This window comes from Manacus candei, unplaced genomic scaffold, assembly GCF_025592945.1.
Source record: "Manacus candei isolate 608988 ecotype Guabito, Panama unplaced genomic scaffold, ASM2559294v1 h1tg000067l, whole genome shotgun sequence".
Classification (NCBI taxonomy): domain Eukaryota; kingdom Metazoa; phylum Chordata; class Aves; order Passeriformes; family Pipridae; genus Manacus; species Manacus candei.
In genome coordinates this window covers 11,441,964-11,460,655 of record NW_026138115.1, presented here as the reverse complement: position 1 = coordinate 11,460,655, position 18,692 = coordinate 11,441,964, and the positions used below count along the sequence as shown (strand labels likewise).

The 18,692-nt window shown below is 39.7% G+C and overlaps 2 protein-coding genes across 6 annotated transcripts in view; one reads left to right on the top strand and one right to left on the bottom strand.

Annotated features, from left to right (window-relative positions):
• The window catches only part of SEC23A (SEC23 homolog A, COPII coat complex component), a 29,484-nt gene extending 23,882 nt beyond the window's left edge, over positions 1–5,602 (bottom strand). Inside the window, exons 1-2 of the mRNA XM_051806490.1 lie at positions 5,486–5,602; positions 1,363–1,604 (exon numbers count right to left, since the gene is read on the bottom strand). Coding sequence (XP_051662450.1) covers positions 1,363–1,583 — 221 coding nt within the window. The 5' untranslated portion in view covers positions 1,584–1,604; positions 5,486–5,602. The remainder of the gene's footprint in view (positions 1–1,362; positions 1,605–5,485) is intronic.
• Positions 5,603–9,378: 3,776 nt separating this feature from the next.
• Positions 9,379–17,517, top strand: GEMIN2 (gem nuclear organelle associated protein 2). 5 transcript variants are annotated; one of them, XM_051806557.1, is made up of 10 exons: positions 9,382–9,536; positions 10,080–10,164; positions 11,331–11,420; positions 13,279–13,338; positions 13,511–13,621; positions 14,209–14,253; positions 14,957–15,025; positions 16,346–16,456; positions 16,673–16,731; positions 17,064–17,517. In XM_051806557.1, exons 1-10 carry the CDS (start codon positions 9,415–9,417, stop codon positions 17,101–17,103), a joined length of 792 nt encoding a protein of 263 aa, XP_051662517.1. In that variant the 5' UTR covers positions 9,382–9,414; the 3' UTR covers positions 17,104–17,517. The 5 variants fall into 5 exon arrangements, with proteins under 5 accessions (XP_051662519.1, XP_051662517.1, XP_051662516.1 ...); XM_051806556.1 differs by lacking the exon at positions 9,382–9,536 and adding an exon at positions 9,546–9,704 and having other exon boundaries at positions 11,331–11,411; XM_051806555.1 differs by lacking the exon at positions 9,382–9,536 and adding an exon at positions 9,546–9,704.
• Positions 17,518–18,692: the final 1,175 nt, after the last annotated feature.

Here is an 18,692-nt window from a genome sequence, read left to right as displayed (position 1 = left end):
AAATACTCAGCCCCTATACTAGAGACTTTCTCCATGCTTTTAGCAAATCTTTTTAACTCTTCCTACCTTTGCATTTTTCATTGTTTTCTGCTTCTGTCTATTAGCTGTCAGTCTGGGGCTATCCTGAATTTACATTATGTCCTAAAAAAACAGGTTCCAACATTACAGCTACCTCTATAATGAAAATAACATTTTTTTTCAGTTGATAAGACTATCTCCTTATCTCTACATTTTTATTAATATAGTTAATATAAAAAATGCAAATTGTATCTTCATGCCATAGAGATGTCTTAACAGAGCCCTACTCACATCTAAAGAGAAAGTAAACTTTAGAGTTCTCAATGTACACTTCCTGCTACCATATCTTCTGTCTGCAAGGGCAAAAATCTTTTTAAAATATCACCAAATCTTCAGATAAGTCCCAGTATGCTGTAAACACAACACAGCTTTATTGCTATCAAATTATCTATACCAATTACAGGGGCTGCAAATTACCCAGCCCAAAGCACCACACAGACTTCAAAAGGTCCCTCCATATTGAGTCTCTTGCTTCAAAACTGTCTTTTCTCCCAAGCAAGGACAAGTCATTCATAAAACTGAATTTGTTCTACAGGATCTTTTACATCACGTCTAATCTCTCATTATCACTATCTAATCTCTCACTATCACTCTGCATCTTTCCCATGCCATCAAACTCCAACTTATAAATTTTTCTGTTTCTTTTCTATACTTCTGTAACAGGAATGACATATGAAACACCTCCTTTGCTTCCAACCTAAACTTGTCCATGACTAGTCCACAATCATTTGAGCTTGTGCCAATATTACCCTTTAGCTTAAACAGCTTTTCACCCTCTCTCATGCCTTCTTCTGATGTTATCTATCTATCTGTCTCTCTATCACCTTCCGCTTTGGTAAACTAAACCAGCTAACCTGCTTTGATCTACAAATGAACTAAGGTCAATAATAAAAATAGTTTAGTTCACTTGGAAATTAAACTATATCAGGGTCCAACAGTTCAAAAGATACAGTATTATAACTTTTTACTGCAAGTCATTTTCTAGAGGCAAAATGCTAAGAGTATACTAACTCCCAAGATGTTCCAGAATATTTCCAGAAAAATAACATACCTAATCAATAATTAAGTACATTGAAAAGACTCCTTAATGAAAACTGTGTCTTAAGTATATATGTTACCTACACAAATCTATGTGCAGAATCATGTAAGATCTGTAAGTTTGAGCTGTATACTCATGTGAGGAGCACTTGAATTTGCACACGTCAGATCTTCTGCACAGTTCAACTAGCACTATTCTCAAGATTTTAAGATAAAATACTGGAATAACAGATGCATTAGGTTTACCATAAGGGATTCAGAACAGCTCGACACGTGGTCCTACTGCACAAAACTGGCTCATACTGAATAGGAGGCAAGTCTGGCCGTTCCTTCAGTGGCGTGAAGAGGGCAGCCACTGGGACTACCATTCTTGTAGCTTCAAGACGACTTGAAGGCCAAACATTCCAGCTGAATCTAACTCCATCTCTGTCCTCATTCTGCTGGATAAATTCCAGGAAGGTTGTCATGGTCAACTTCTCTGTTTATCACTAAAATAAGAAGATAACCATCAGCAGAATGTTGACATACAAACATTTTTAACCACTAAACATTGAATACACTTTATTACAGTCACTCATTCAAATACTGTAATTGAGTTACAATCAATAAAACACTGAGTAGTGCTTCCTAAATCCTAAAAGCAGTGTGCAGAATTCTAAGAGGAAACAAAAAAAAATTAAGACTCATAGGATGCAGCAACTCCTTCAAAATAACAAATAGTTGATATATTGCAAGTTTTAGCAGTATTTATACTGCTAAAATACTTACCTTCTAATCACTTCTTGACTTAAGCAAAAAACTCAGACAAGGAGTAATATAACTAAAGCAATAATTCTAGGGTTGGTCAGAGTAGAGATTATACAGCAAACTAATACTATAAAGAAAGTCTTAGTTACCGCACTGCTTTAAGGACTTTCACTAATGCATTTAGTTGTTCATTCTGTTCATTAACAAAAAAATCAGTCAGTCATTCTTCCAAATTGTTTTAATTCTCTAACTTATTTTAAGAATGAAATAGCAGAAAGTATATCTCCTAAGAGTACTTGTTTTATGTCTTCTGCTGTATAAAATTTTGTAAAACTTTTCTAACCATATTTTCAGTAACTCAGGATGCTGCCAACATGCAAACATAAAGGAATAACAACATGATATTCCACAAGAGTAATTTCCTTACAGCAAAGCTAGTAAATAACTTCATAAGAAATACAAGTGCCATATTTCAATACACTGTCTATCAAGAAGTACTTTTCAACAATTCTTTGAATTCAAGTTTACAATTTTGGGCACTGACCGAAGGCTTTCAAAATTTTCAGCTATGGTTACTCAGAAGCCAGAGCACTGGGGAACACAGACACATCTGAAACACTCAACAGGTACCTGTGAACATCAAGGAAAGCCAGAAAGGAGTGCACTCCCTCCTCTCCAAAACAAAAACCCTCAGCTATATGCACGCTGTTCCTGAATATCTGTTGCATGCTTCACAGTACCTTTTATAGTACATATAGCACAGGCTTTTCCAGGAACTAGGATATCTGAACTCACACTGGCTAATAATCAAGAATGTATCATAAAAGTCTACATGAACCTTGTTAGAGGAAGTAGAAATGCTCCTAGGTCTCAATTTAGACTGTACTAAGTTAATGAACAGCTATCAGAAATGCTGGAATCCTCCTGAACTGGGATTTAAATCAGGAATTCTCACAAGCACACTGAAATTCTAAGTCCTGCCATTACATATGCTATGTGAGACTCCAAGAAACTCTCCATTTATCAAAACCTATCTCTATTTACCAAAATTATAATAGCATTGTACCCTTTGTTTCTATGACAGTTAAAAACTTTAAGTTATTTTAAATTATAGCTTAACTTAGTGATTTTACTCTAATGCTGACTTTCAAGAAAACAGATTAACAAAATACATAAAACAATGAGAAGCACCACTTTTCACAGCTAATATCCTTAGGAAATAATCAATATTTTAATGGGCATGTCACTGATACTAGGTGCACATCTGCTCCTATCTAAACATGTCATGGCAATAGCAACACAGGGAGTATATGGGACTTTGTGCATAAGAGCACTTCCACCATCACTTTTACTCAAATTACTGCAATACCATCAGGCAGGGGACAAAACTGAGCAAAAGGAGAGAATATCTGGAAGTTATAATTGCTACAGAGACATCTGAGACAGAAGTTAATTCAGCTAAGAGAGGAAAGAACAGCCTGGTATTTCAAGAGGATATAGAATTTAAGAAATTTCTCTCTTAACAGATTAAAATCCATCAGTGTTTTGTAAAAAAGGTGAAGGAGCATTATCCCTGAAAAACAGGGTATTGATGCAAGAATCTGCACTAGGCAACTATGTCCACTATAATCACAAACTGAATAATCCCTCCTTTTAAAAATGATCTGAGAAGACAGAGCAAATTGCAATTTAAAGGTTATTTCAGCCATTCATTGGCATTGGCTACAGAGTACACCAACTCCAGCTCCGAACACTGCAACATGAACTCACACTTTCTGTACTGGACTTCAAACTGTTTTCTCAACATTTTACTCTAGCAATGTTTGAAATGGCTTTACGCAGACATTACTTTTACCACACAGTTACTGCTCCTTAGAGAGCAATGTACAAGCACCAGTGTGCAGTGACTAATAATATGCACATACATACATAAAGGATTTTTTGGACTTATGGAGTTACATACTGTTACTTTCTCATAAAGCGTGTATTCCCTATGCGGAAGGCAAAATCTGCTAATAATTACTTTCTCCTCCATCTTTTCTTCCATCCTTTTCTTCCTTTTCAAGAGTCAATAATGCTTACCTATTTCATCATTCGTCAAATGTAGACTCTTGGTCTGACAAGTTACATTCAGTACCATTTTTACAGCTATGCAGGCACATTTTCTGGGATAGCTGTGGAGAGGTACTGCATTATACAAGAATAGCAAAGCCTCCTGACCTACAGGGTACACACCAAACTGTGGACACCCAAATGCCACAAAATACTCATTGCCCTCAGAAAACAACAAAGAAGGGATTTTCAGAACAGCTGAAAGCAACAGCTCCCATGTTGGGGTGTCACTGCTTTACCTTTGCTGCAGATTAGGATATCCAGACAAAACCAGCAATCCTTTCTGGCTTCCTTCCTACCTCCCACTGCTAAGGTTGAATGTACCTTGCATCCCTGCACCATGACAATCTGTGTCACAAAAGAAGCCATGCTTCAATTGCACAGAGTCACTGGTTGACTTTTAGCACCTTTAAACATTTATACATCCCGGGTAAATCTGTCCCAATACAGAAGATCCCCACAACAATATCCATTAATCTTCAGAAGCACATACAAACAAAATCAAAACATTTCTCTTACGGCATTGTAAGAGTTCAGCACAGACAGACCAGAGTCCCTCATATGACCATGTGTTTAAATACAACTAGATCAGTAACAGTTCACTGCGCACTTTTCTCACAAAACACCTACTTTCAGTTTATTATGCACTAACAATCTGGTAACAATTTTTTTATGCCCAAATCGCACATCAGATACAGATCTATTTCAGTTTCAAGGAGGAACTCGAATGCACGAGGAGAATGGCTAAGTAGTTATCTAAAGCAACTGCAAGTTGACAAATTGACAACATTTTCACTACTGAAACACAGTCATCCTCCAAACGTGTTCTCCCAGTCCTGTTACTGAGGACTTTCTTTGTTTTTTAATAACCAAGGTATGTGATAACCCGCCTAAATTAGAAGAGAAACACATATTCAAAAGCAGCAGGGCCTGCATTTTGTATAGCTTTACCTATAGCTCAAGGTACCCCCGCCAGCGGCACAACGACGCGGGTACAGCAGAGCTTGGGCACAGGAGCGCCGCAGCCGCTGCCGGAGCGAGCCGCCCTTTACCCCGGGCGCAGCGACGGCCGTGCAAAGGCCGTAGCCCGCCGGCCGTACCCGAGCTCCGGCAGCCCCGGCCGAGCACGGCGCTCTCGGCGGTCCGAGCACCGCCCCGGCCCGGGCGGGCGCTCCCCGCCGCACGGGAAGGGCGCCCGCACCCCCGGCCCGGGAGGCCGCGGGCAGCGCTGACCCGCCGCCGGCGGTACCCCGGGTCCCTCAGGGCCACCGGGGGCCCCGAGAGCAGCGCAGGGCCGCCCGGGGATCCCCCACTGCCACGGTGGGGAGCTCCCACCACACTCGCTCCGGACCCGGCAGCCAGGCCGGTGCACCCGAACCCCGCAGCGCGGGGAGCGCGGCTGCCGCCACGGCGCCGGCGAAGGACTGTCCTCCCCCCGGCACCCCCAGCTCGGCCCGCTCGGGCTCCCCGCACCCTGCGCTGCCCCCTCAGCCCTGCCCTGCCCGCTTACCCCGCGTCCCGGCCGCCGCCGCCGCTCTCTCCGTAGCCGCTCTCGCCGCCCGCCCGCTCGCAGCCGCCCCGGCGCTGCCGACGCATCAACATGGCTGATGGGAGAGTCCGCGCCACGTCAAGGGGCAGAGCGAGGGGCGGGCTCAGCGCCGCCGCCCCCCGCCCCGGGACACCACGCCGGGGCCCTGCGGGCCTCCGACTCCGTCCGGAACCCGTTCAGGAAAGGAGGCATCCCGGCTATCGGAGGCAGTTTCGCTTCCTCTACCCTCTGGCAGCGCTGGGGCTGCACCTGTGCTCGCAGGTGCCGGATGCGCTGCTCTGTCCGCAGCTACTCTGTCCGTCAGAGAATTCCTCTGGACTGAGCCAGCCGGGTTTCCGGGAGTCCTTGAGCTCATCCTGCTCGTTGCCCACCTTCCACTAGGTGTACTTATGGCAACTTTTTAATTTGGAAGATTGTTTACATGTTTCTTCGGCGCTCCTGGGGGAAAAATATACTGAAATTATATTCCTGCTGGTTTTTAGCCTGAAACAATACCTCATATTTAGAAATATTTATAAATACGTGTTTATTTACTATCTGCACAATAACTTTCACATAAACACAACTGTAGGGGTTTGTTTGGGTTTTTTATTAGTGTGGTTATCTTTTTATCCCCCAAACCCAAGTAATAGTGACGCTTCGGTTTCAGGAATCATTTTAACGAGCCTGCCGCAAAAGGCTAGAAAGGCAACTTCTGTCTTTCCTGAGATACCTCATTGCAACCGATCCGGACATGGGGGAGGACTGAAAAACATTCTGCTGACTGACTACCCCGTCCTGCTTTATTGCAACTCGGAAAACCATGCTATGACCTCCAAACAAATATAAATGAGTAAAACATCCTTATTGTCTTTTCTTACATGTCAGATGTCATTATGATAGAATTTCTATGTCATTATTATCTCCAGTATAGTTTGCCAGTCCTCTTCAGTCTAAAAACATGAGCATGTAAACAAAAGCAGAACTTTAAGGAAGGGTTTTAAATTTTCTCATCCCCAAATCTCACTGCCAGTTGGGGGAATATTAAGCAGGAGCTTGCCAAGGACACGTAGCCTCAGTCTGAACACCAAAAAAAAAAAAAATCCAAACCCAAAAACCCACAACAGAGTGAACTTCAAGCACATGCACAGAAAACAATTCAGTGTTATAATTTCAAAGTACTCAAATACTTTGTGAAACATTTTCAGAAAGTTACATTAAAAAGAGGCAAGTCCCAAAATCAAAACTGCGGGATGAACAGTAAACCACTAGAGAAAAAAGAAGCAACTGATATTTTAAGACACATAAAGGAGAAGGGAAAATAAGAGAGTATACTACTCTGAAAATTCACTACGAATAAAAGATATACAGTATTTTTAACCAATCATCAGTACAATTAAATTTCATTACATGATAACTCAATCCAATGCTCTAAATTTCAAGAAAAGTCTTGCAGCTGTTATGATGGTGCAAACCACAGAGAAAATCAAGGAGAAAGAAAAAAATAGAACAGAAAATAGTTATATACTCACTGTAGGAAAATATTTCATTAGCTCCTAGTATTAGAAGGTAGATTGAAAGCATTTAATTTTTCTTAATTCAGAAATTTTAGTTTACATGTTAGATTCTTAATTTTTTTTAGCCAGCAGTGCATATCCACTAATGCAGCTTACCCTTTCTTTGGAAAAGTACTCTTCCATAATACCTATGCAGTTGAGGAGTTTCCTTTTCCTCTTTCTCCACGGAGTCATATTTGCTTGCCATTGCATCAGCATTGTTGGTAAAACTTGTTAGGAACAATTTTATTACCTGTGGAAGACTACCTGTAATAATTAAACATCTGTTACTTTGTTTAAAAAGTATCAATGGAAAATTCCAGAAAAAGTAATCCAAAGACAGAAAGTATATTTAAAGAATATTTATATCTGTGGATTCTCTTTCTGTTCATAGTTCTTGACTTTACAAGAAATAGGAAAAATAAGTTCTGAATATTACAAAGTATTAGAAATGAACTTTTTATAGCTGGACTCACCAAAGCTTTTGTCTTGATCATCAGTCAGCCTGCCCAGCGTTATCACTGTAGTTTTAGCTAAGCAAGTTTTATTTCTAGTGGTGACTGCAACTGTTGCACACTCAACTAGGACCTTAGATCCGGGTTTCAGAATTAAAACTCACTGGTACACGTAGGTGGTTTTGGAAACACCTTAAAACAAACAAAAGCCCTGGGAGAGGAGGAGTTAAGGTAGGTGTTCGAGTAGAACAGCTAAAACACAGCCTTGCAGGGGGAAAAAAAAAAGGGCATTCCTTTTTTTTGAACTCATGTCACAAATATCTAGAACTACTCTGATCTACTAGATGGACTGTGCGTAGCACCAAAATGACTTCACATGCAGAACTAATAGGAAAGATCATATCTAGATTGACATTTTGTGTAACAGGAATTTCATAATACACAATGTAAATTATTACAGCATCATCCTTCTTCTTTTTATCTGAGCTGAGAAGCAATCCCATTATGTGCTACCTTGCTTTCTGGCATGGAGGTGCTCCCACATAATAGTCTTTAGATAAACGCGTACAGGAACAATTCACACACTGACCCTTCCAGAATGAGAACTCTGTGTAAATTTATAGCAATTAATTTTATGTGACTGATTTCAACCACAGATCTCTAAGTATTGCAAAGAAGGGACAAGTATTATTATTACTGGATGTTCACAGGTAAAATAGAAAATACTAATGGGTGAGTTTTTACTAAAGAGTCACTTGTAAAAACTACAGTGCATTAGAATAATGGCATAGGGCCTTATGAAAGTGATTATTAAAGGTTTACACATATTCATCAAAAATAGTGTTGTCCCAAAATAGGTCCTTTCACCAGATGTGCAAGAGGCCAATCCACACACAGAGTTGAGGTATTTATTTACAGTTCTGCACTGAGAGAAGAATTTGCTAGGTGGTAAATTTACAAAGCCAGCAACATAGCTACCAAAACTTTTCACTATTTATACATTTAAGCAAACAAAGGCATTAATATTCATTTGCTACAAGGTACCTAGAACTCTTATTAATTAGCATTCTATATGTTAATGATTCACTGCTCATTAGTCTGCATGCTCAGTCTTTCTCTTCTCTTGGGTCAGAGGATTTTTTGAGTTGGTGGTCACGATCTGCCCCTGCCAGAATTACCTTTAACCCAATTGGAGCTGGATCAGCACAGTGGCTGAGCTGGCTTTATTAGTTTCTTCCTTATCTTGGGAGTTCTATCAAATGTCCTTGTGGCCCACAAATTCTGCATTCTTTGTGTTCACTATCAGTGGTACATCCTTCTTCCCAGCCTCTGTTAACCTCCCCCTAGGTCTGAGATCTTTGAAGCATGTCCAGCCCTAAACCTTAAAAAGGCAATTCTACCAACAAGTAGTTTGTCTTTCTAACACCTGGGCATCGCTTAGAGCTTGTTAGCTGCTCTCTGTTTCACGGATTCAATCTCCCTTCTTCTTCTATGTAAAAATTTTACACATTCCACATTTTCCGACAACTGGCCTGGTTTGATGGGCAGTAAACTGGCACAACCCCTTTCTGCTCTGCTCTAGGGCCAAACTCCCCTCACGGGGTTTTCAGGGCAGCCGAAACGGCCAGAGCAGGTCGCGACACATCAAAGCGCACCGCCAGGCCTGCCTTACCGGGGCGCCCTGAGGGCTCCGCGAGGGCCCCACAACCCCCTGAAGGCACCATCACCCCCCGAGGACACCATCGCCCCCCAAGGGCCCCACAACCCCCGAGGGCCCCATCGCCCCCCGAGGGCCCCATCGCCCCCCAAGGGCCCCATCGCCCCCCAGCCGCGCTCCCGGTACCGAAGCGGCTCCGCCCCTCCCGCTCCGCCGCTCTCGCGAGAGCAGCGCCGACCGGCCATGGAGCCGGGCGTGGAGGAGTTGATGCCGCGGCTGCTGCCCGTGGGGGACTGGGACCTGGCCGAGGACTTCGACCCTACGGTGCCTCCCAGGACACCTCAAGAGTATCTGAAGCGCGTCCAGTGAGTGGCGGGGCGGATGGTTCGGGGCGAGCCCGTCACCTCTCCGCTAGAGCGGCGCGGCCCCAGTGCTGCCCGGGCCGAGCTGCGCGTCGCGGCGCGCCGGGGCGGCCGAGCGGTGCTGCCCTTTCGCCGGCAAATCTGTGTCTTACACACCTGCAGGAGGGGCAGGTACCGGTCTCCTCGTTCTAGTGACCAGTGACAGGACTCGAGGAAACGGCATGAAGCTGAGTCAGGGGAGGTTTCTGTTGGATATCAGGGAAAGATTCTTCACCCAGAGGGTGGTTGGGCACTGGAACAGGGTCCCCAGGGAAGTGGTCACAACACCAAGCCTGACAGAGCTCAAGAAGTGTTTGGACAATGCTCTCAGGCATATGGTGTGATTGTTGAGGTGCCCTGCGCGGGGCCACGAGTTGGAATCGATGATCCTGATGGGTCCCTTCCAACTCATGCTTTCCGTGACTATAGGAGTATTTCAGAGACATCCGGCATATATCCACCTGTTACAGAATGGAAAAAATGCAGCCACTTGATTTTATTTTGTAGGATTGAAGCAGCACGATGTCCCGATGTGGTCGTGGCAAAAATAGACCCCAGAAAATTGAAAAAGAAGCAGACAGTAAACATTTCAGTAAGTTTGAGAGCTTTTACACATTTTGAAAGGGGAAAAAATAAAGGGCAACAATGTTAATATGATGTTTATACTAATTTTGGGAAGTCGGCATAACTAAATAGCAGTGCTGGATTTTAAAAGCATTTAAAGAATTAAATGTCTGGATTCGAAAAAACATCTGTACAACTGCTGGTTAACAGCAGTCTTTATAACTGATTAAATTGATAATATCCGTACTATATGATACACAGCAGACTATTTTACTGTCTGAGGAAATCAAATGTTGCATTAAATTTTACAAGTATGTAATCATAAAATTAAATTAACCTGCATAAATTTTAGAAGAAAGATCTCTCCATACCTATTTTAAGGTTTAAATTTATATCTGGGGTAAGGGTAGTAAGTGCAGCTGAGCTTTACTAAAGTCAGACAAAATTCTACCACCATTTTTTCCATATTGGTACTAATATTTTATTGGAATTTTTCCTTACTGCCCAAGCAGATTTTTCTGTTGTTACATTGGCCTGCCAGCTTGGTCTTTAATCTGCTTTCAAATAGTTCAAGAGACCAAGTTTGCTGTTCTCTGTGTAATCTGAAATTTCACTACTAGATTGCTCAAGGGAAGTTTCTGGTGCTGACATGACCGTGTAACTTCTGTGACCATTCTCTTCATCTGTCTGTAGTGGAATTCTTAAACACTTGTAGAAAGATTTTAATTTTTTTAATAACTGTTTCATGCTAATCTTTAAAAAGGTTATATCTACTTAATTGTAAGAGTTAATTTCCTAGATGTTTTTGTGATCTTCTGTCTTCTGAACTTATTATCTTGACAAGTAGAATGCCTAAGATTGATAGCTTCTGTCCAAGGTAAGGAAACAGCACCCTGATTTTTATAAACAGGGAGATTAAGGCAGAATAATTGCTAAAAGAAAGACCTTAAATATTGACAATATATTTTGAACACTTAGTTCTGCTTTCTGTGTAAATATGAGAAGAGTCAGACAGAAGAAATTTTGTCTAAAGCAACTCTTAAGTCAGTCTTGGATGTGGTCATGAAGTTACCTTAGGTGAAGATTTAAAGGATATTGTTTACCTAACAGTAAAGATCCACTCATTCTCTTGTTCTTAAGGATTCTTCTTATAAAGCTCTCTTTACATTATAATTATTGCCGGTGTTTTCTCAGATTTCCGGATGTCAGCCTGCTCCTGAAGGATACTCTCCAACACTCAGGTGGCAGCAGCAGCAGGTGGCCAATTTCTCAGCTGTACGTCAGGTACAAAATAGTGTATGTGAGGGGTCTTGCACAGTCTAGATAGAATATCTGTGCTTTCTGGGGGACAACTTTACATCTAGTATAGAAATATTATGACTTTGTGGTAAAATTTTTCAACTTCAGCAAAAATATGTCAGTATTTAGATTAAGTGATATGGAGTAGTTGAGGAGGAACAAAAACCTCTATGATGTGATCAGTTATATTAAAACCTAGTGCTAGCAGGAAATGTTCTGCAGAACTCAACTGAAAAAAACAAGTGGATTCTAACCCACCAGGACATTCATAAAGTAGAACACACTTTTCATTAAGGAATCTGTTGACACCCAACAGATGTGTGGCACCCATTATGAGGAGAAATATTTATTTGGTAAAATGTATTTGTAAGGTTGTAGTGTTAGCACAGACTTAAATCTTTCCTAACACGTTTGCACCCTGCTCTTAAATAACAGAACAAAACTAGAAAATTAAGCACTCTCAAAGGGTAAAGGTTCTAAGTTCAGCTAAGCTACAGTTCTAAACTAAAGGAGGGTCAATTTAGACTAGATATAAAGAAGAATTTTTTCACAGTGAGGGTGGTAAAACACTGGCAGAGGTTGCCCAGAGAGGTGGTAGATGCCCCATCCCTGGAAACAGTAAAGGTCAGGTTGGATGGGGCTCTGAGCATGATCTAGTTGAAGATGTCCCTGCCTATGGCAGAGGGGTTGGACTACATGGCCTTTGAATGTCCCTTCCAACCCAAACCTCTCTCTGATTCCATTATTCTCTGTGTACAGTTCAAACAGGGTGAAATGGAAAACATAACAGAGATGTAGGGAGAGATCATTTGTTACCCCAGTACGGTGGACAGCATGCAGTGCATCGATGCTGCACTGCAGGAATACCCCAAGTACTGAGGTATGACCAGCTGTGCCAAAGCTGCTGTAGCACTGAACTCTGCATGAGCTCATGTACCATGTTTTTTTCAGGGAGGAAAATCAGCGAAGGTGGAGATGCATCTAAACATCAACTGAGCTACCCCCTGTTTCTATGAGGGATCACATTGCATCCTGTATATTAGTCATAATCTAAGGTTTTAGGAGAACTAAGGAAACTGACATCTAAAAGAATATTCACTGTATAGATATTTCTTTAATGCACAAATCAATTGTCTTCTCATCTGTGCCAGAATTAACACTGTGAAGTGTGAGACTATCCTAAAAAGTCTTTAAAACCTAAAAAGAGCACTGGAAATCACTTGTTCAAACACTGCCTCAGCTGCTGTTACTTACAGCATTTTTATCTGTTCTTTTGTATGGCTACAGTAACAATTAGATTGGGAGACAAATTTCTTCTGTTACAGAATGTTTACATCTCCCTACAGGAAAACTGTCAAGCAGACCAATTTGTCTTACGTGGCATCCCCATCAGCTAGAAGAAATGTGCTAAGGTAGCACACTTGCCTTCTTTCAAACTGTTCTGTAGACCTTTGATGCAGATACAGACCACTATTGGAAATAGGATATTGGCTTTATGTGTGGTTTTGGATTAAATCAGTGGAATTTTTCTTAAGTTTGTTATACCAAGAGAAGTCTAGAAGAATATTAAAGCTGATTACCTCGGCTAAACTTTATGCAGTAGACTTCAAAATTCCTTCAGCTTTAACATTACTTCCAAAAACACAGTACGAGCACCTTAATTACATTTCTGCTAAGAGGCATGAGAAATATTTGGCCAGTTGTGCTGCCTATAAATCTATTGATTTATAGAAAGTCATAAAACATACTTTTCGTACATTTTAAGAGTAATGAAGAGCACTTATTGCTAGGATAAAATAACTGCAGAGTTAAGCTGTGATTTGGCTTTGTTTTAATTACTCAGAGCCTGAACAAGCACAGAAATCACTGGCGGTCACAACATTTGGACAGCAATGTTATTATGGTGAGTAGAATTCGTAACAGTGCCATGTGGTTTGTTTTCCCACTCATTAAATCCATGGTTAATCTTGCTTTTATGGTTTCATGCAACAGTTTAGGAATATTATCAAGTCTTTTCTCCAGTGTCTTCAAGATAGCAGTATTACAGAGTTTTCATTTATTTTTATTTACTTCAGCCAAAATCAGAGGATGAAGAAGGCTGGAAGAAGTTCTGCCTGGGTGAAAGAATACACTCAGAAATAGATGCACTACCCGATAATGAAAATATAGGAATTGATTACATGAAGGTAAGTATAGGACTTATATGTAGTTTTCAGCTGTTATTTTGTAGACTAACTGCCAGAAAAAATCCTACTGTTTACTACCACTTGTGCTAAATAGAAAATAGGCTCTCTGGTGAGTGCAGAAAGTCCCATTTTTCATTCCTTTTAAGCAGAAACTGTGAAGCAGAGAACGAGTTTATCTCTTCAGTCAAAAAGCTGAAGAGTTCCTTCATCTGTTGTCAGCTTAACTGCACTACTTTGTTGCTTGCTGATCTGAATGGAAAGTCTGCATAGTCTTCTTTAGTGTTTGTTGCATAGTGATATGTGATTACCCTCCTCATACATGTTATCCTACAAACATGCCCTTCACTGCATCATTTTGAAAAAACAAAACTTTAACAAAAAACAGTAAAAGCAAGGTTCTCTGATACCAAATTTGACTAGACCTTATCTTCAACTTGCTTGAAGATTTTTTAACAGATTTCAAAGCCCTGAACAGACTTTCCAGTCACTAGAAGTGTCTGAACATCACCTTAAAATCTTAGTACATTTCAAATTAAAACAAAAATGTTTATGATAATGTTTGCATTTTCCAACTTCATGTTTTTCAGGTGGGCTTTCCCCCTTTGCTAAGTATTGTAAGCAGGATGAATCAGGTAAGCCTACCTAGTAAAATATGAGAAATAATGATGTAGGCAATGTTACTATGTGATTCTGACAGTTGCAGCAGTCTTATCTATTTTTCTGTGCCTAGAGTAGGCAATTGTTTATTACAACTTCTATTCATTGTACACTTTGAAGGAAGACACGTAATCATTATCTCACCTTCAGCTACAAATAACTTTACTAGGGAATATTTTTCATTACTAGTTTTAAGAGTATTTTGTTGTTGTAATTTCTCTGTAGAACATTTAGTGTTTGAATTTTTGCTGAATGCCCCAATAGGTGCTTGACAATGTTTTAAGATTTCTCATTTGGTGTTTTAAGTACAGCCCTTCAACTTGATTGTGAACTTTTACATACATTGCAAGACGAGTCACATTTATCATTCCTTTACTACGTTTCCCACTAGTCATCTTTATGCAGAAACAACTAGTCAGCGTGATGCCTCTTTCCTAATCTGTAGCTATTTATCCATAACTTTTTGTTAACACTGAAAATTACTTCATTTTATATGAAGTTCTTTCCGGGAAGTAGTGCTTAACACACTTACTTTACCCTTATATATAATTTCAACATGGAATAAATACCATGGAGTATCACAGTGGAGTAGAAATATTTTATAATAAAATCCTTCAGATAGAAGGACAACAAAACTAAACATTTCAAGTATTGTCTCTTTCTGTTCCTCTTTTGAAGGCAACAGTAACCAGTGTCTTAGAATACCTGATAAGTTGGTTTGGAGAGAAAAAATTTACTCCAGAACTGGTAATTTTTAATTTAACTACTTGCACATGAATGTGTTAAACAAAGCATAAATTGTTTATAGTTTTCTATTAAATTATTTTGATTTCTAAAGAGTTTTTTAGATGGATGTGTCATATTGTTACTTTCAAAGCTTTCTTGGTTAGATATTAAAATGTATTCACAGAACTTGCTGGAAGGCTGCTTACAAAACATACCAGATACAGACCTAACAAGTATTACCAAACCCCCTCCCCTTTTTATCACTCCCCAAACTAACTTAAGCCATGAGGCTTGACGATTATTGATGCTGGGGAGAGCAGAGGGTCAGAGAGCAGCAGCTTTGGTTCTGATCAGTTTAAGCTGCCAGGGTGCTGCACACTGTATTTACCAACACCTCCATTTTAGTTTGGAAGTGCATGACAGTGTGCTGGCAAAAACACATTTAATGTTTTCATGTGCAGCACACACCAGAAAGCTTAGCTGCATTAGTGTGGTGATAAACCAAACCTAAGAAATCCTGATGGACGGGGTACATTGGCACAGACTTTGGCCACACCTAGACTGATCAGCTGTGTAATGGCACTGTATCTACAGAACACCTTGGTGAATGCATCTCATCTCCTCCAGTACCACAAAGCAAGAGAGTCATGAAAAATTACTTACATGATACTAAACACAGTTTCACTATTTTTGAGTCACTAAAAAGCCTTTCACGTTCTGTCCTTTTCTGTAGCACTTGTTTCTTTTTAAGCAATGTGTTGCAGAGAATATGCACATTGACTTTTACTTTAGTCCTACAATGAAAGCCACTAGACACTGTAATTAAATGAAAAAGTTAGACTGGTAGCAGAAATTATGTTTGTAAGAATGCATTAGAATTCTATGAAGTAAAATGCAAAGGACATGTTTTCACAGTGGTAGAAATCTTCAAGCAGATCTAACCACTAATTCCACAAAGATCTGACTTAATACATTCACTCTTCAGGAATGTTTTTCTGCAGATTGTGAAGTTAAAAAATAATAGCCAAGTAATACTCTTTAGATATTACTAAAATAATCCTTCCCTCAGATGGTAATACTGTAAGCTGTATTAATTTGTATTTTGGCCAGCATTCAAAAAATACCAGGAAACCCAGGAGTACTCCTCACAATCTTATCTAGAGGCACAAAACTCTACCGTGTAGTGTCTAATTTGGCTTTCAAAATTCAATTACAGCATGTAGCACTTAAATGCAATTTTGTTTTGAGACTTACACTCCAGTCCTACTCTGTATAACAATAACAGCTTGAATCTTCAAGGAAATGCTTATAATTAAAACTTTGTTATTTGAATCCTCACAGGGTAGATGGCTTTATGCACTGTTGGCATGCCTAGAAAAACCTTTGCTACCTGAAGCTCACTCCCTTATTCGACAGCTGGCAAGACGATGTTCAGAAGTCAGGGCAATGGAGGTAAGATTTAATATAACATTGTGCAAAGGACTTGGTGAATTTAGCAGATTAAGGGATTATTTTTCAATTCTTGAAGTCTTAGTAATTAACTTTTCATGTCCTAAGTTTGCTTGAGAATGAAGGGAAGACTACAAATACATAAAACGTGGCATGTAACAGCTTTTCTATTTGACACAGATAACAAAAGAACTATTCTAATATTTACCTCTTTTTCAGGAGAACAAGAATGAAGAACAAATATCAGCTCTGAACTTGATAATATGCTTAGTTAGCAGGTAATGCAACTTATACACCTAAAACAGTAATGTATGTCCAGCATAAATACACCTAAAACAGTAACATATGTCCAGCATAAATGTGTGATTACTTGTCCTAACCTATATTCTTTTAAAAATGATATAGCAAATATACTTAGCTAAAAGGACTTAAGATAAACCTAAGAATAAAGTAAGCTTATTCCTTTCCTCAGATGAGCCACCTGAACCACAGAGCTGTAATTATGATAGAAACACTAAAAGAAGAGCTAGAAAGCAAGGGATGTAAGAACTCAAAGTATGGAGTACATTGCATTAGAGGTGTTTTACCATATTCCACTTTATTCCACTAGGTACTTCGATCAACGTGACCTGGCTGATGAGCCTTCCTAGGCCATTTTGACAATATCCAGTATTTTGCATTGCCATAGTACAAACAGCATTATCAGAGTTAACAGCAAGACACTGCACTGTTCAGACCCAAAGTACCATACAATCCCTTCAGAATACTCTCACCCTAATACATTTGGGACAACTATGAGTACCTTAAGCTGAACTTTAGCATGAAATTGTCAACGTCTCTGATACCATCATCACCATCATCGTGAAATGGTAAATGAACTGTCTGGCATCATCTCTCAAGCTCCTGTCTTTGTAAACTACATTCTTGGTTAGAAATTTCTACCATTTGAGTAATCCTATGAACACTGCTATTAGGTAAAGTCTGAGGTTACATTACAAATGATTGTTCTTTTTCTAACAGACCTACTGAGGACTTTTTTTAATAAAATTAAAGGATTTTATGGAGTGTTCGTAAACACTGTGGTTTTTCTCAGTCTATACTATTTAACAGCAGCCTTACTATAGAAATTTACACAGCTAGGGTTTAAGGTACTTTTTCAAGTTTTGGTGCCTGAGCTTAAGCACTGCTAAGCAGTTCAACTATATCCAGTAGGTTACTGAAACAATTGTTCTAGTAAAATATAAATATTACTACTTCATGAGTAGTAATACTATTTTTAGTAAACAGTAGCAGAAACCAGTGAAAATTACACATCTGTATTCAATGCTTTTAATAGAAGCATTTATTAACAGAATTTATTTTCTGTATGGTTATCTTGACAAATACATTAGCTCACTTATTTACATATATATTTAACGTGGAGTGCTTTGCCAAGAGGATCAGCACCTGCTTGGTATGTACATAACTCCCTCTGATTATAATTGTCTTCAGCAATTAAAAATCCATTTTAAAGGAACTATGAATTCTGCTCATAGCAGCCAATTGATATAGAGTATTAAATGACATGTGCTTCCTGTGTATTGTGGAAATTAAGTCCCTCCCCTCACTATTAAAAATAATCATTAGCCATAACCAGTTATTGATACATTGTTAAAATGGCTTTGAATGATTGGCATTTTTGCATCTGGAATGGTAGTCTTAACTGTCATTGAAAAATCAAAATTAGTTGCAATAACTACCAGAGTGTTATTTCTGGAGATGCAAGTAAGAGATTCTGGAGATGCAAGTAAGAGATTCTGGAGATGCAAGTAGCAGATTCTGTCCATGATGATGCCACAATAATCCCCACTGCAGATGCCTAAACATGATGACAGTGAAATGTCCATCTATTAGGCACATAGAGCAAATTATTTCTAATCTCTTTATAGTAACATTTTCAGCATGTTGAAAGCAGAATGAGTTGGCAACTGAATAACCTGGGTAATGCAAGAATACGAGTTAGCTAACTCTCCACTCCTACAACTCCAAACAAATCTGAGTTATAAAGGTGAACAACCACCACCACCTTCCTCTAAACTACCAGTATAAGAACCCAGTGTTTTCAATCAAACTGCAAATCCCCACTGAGTACCATACTACCATAATTACTTTCACCTCTGCTAGTTCTATAAAAATGGGACAGCATTCTGCTGGTTCAATTTCTGCTCTCTTTGTTTCCAAGAACTGTTAAGTTATTCAG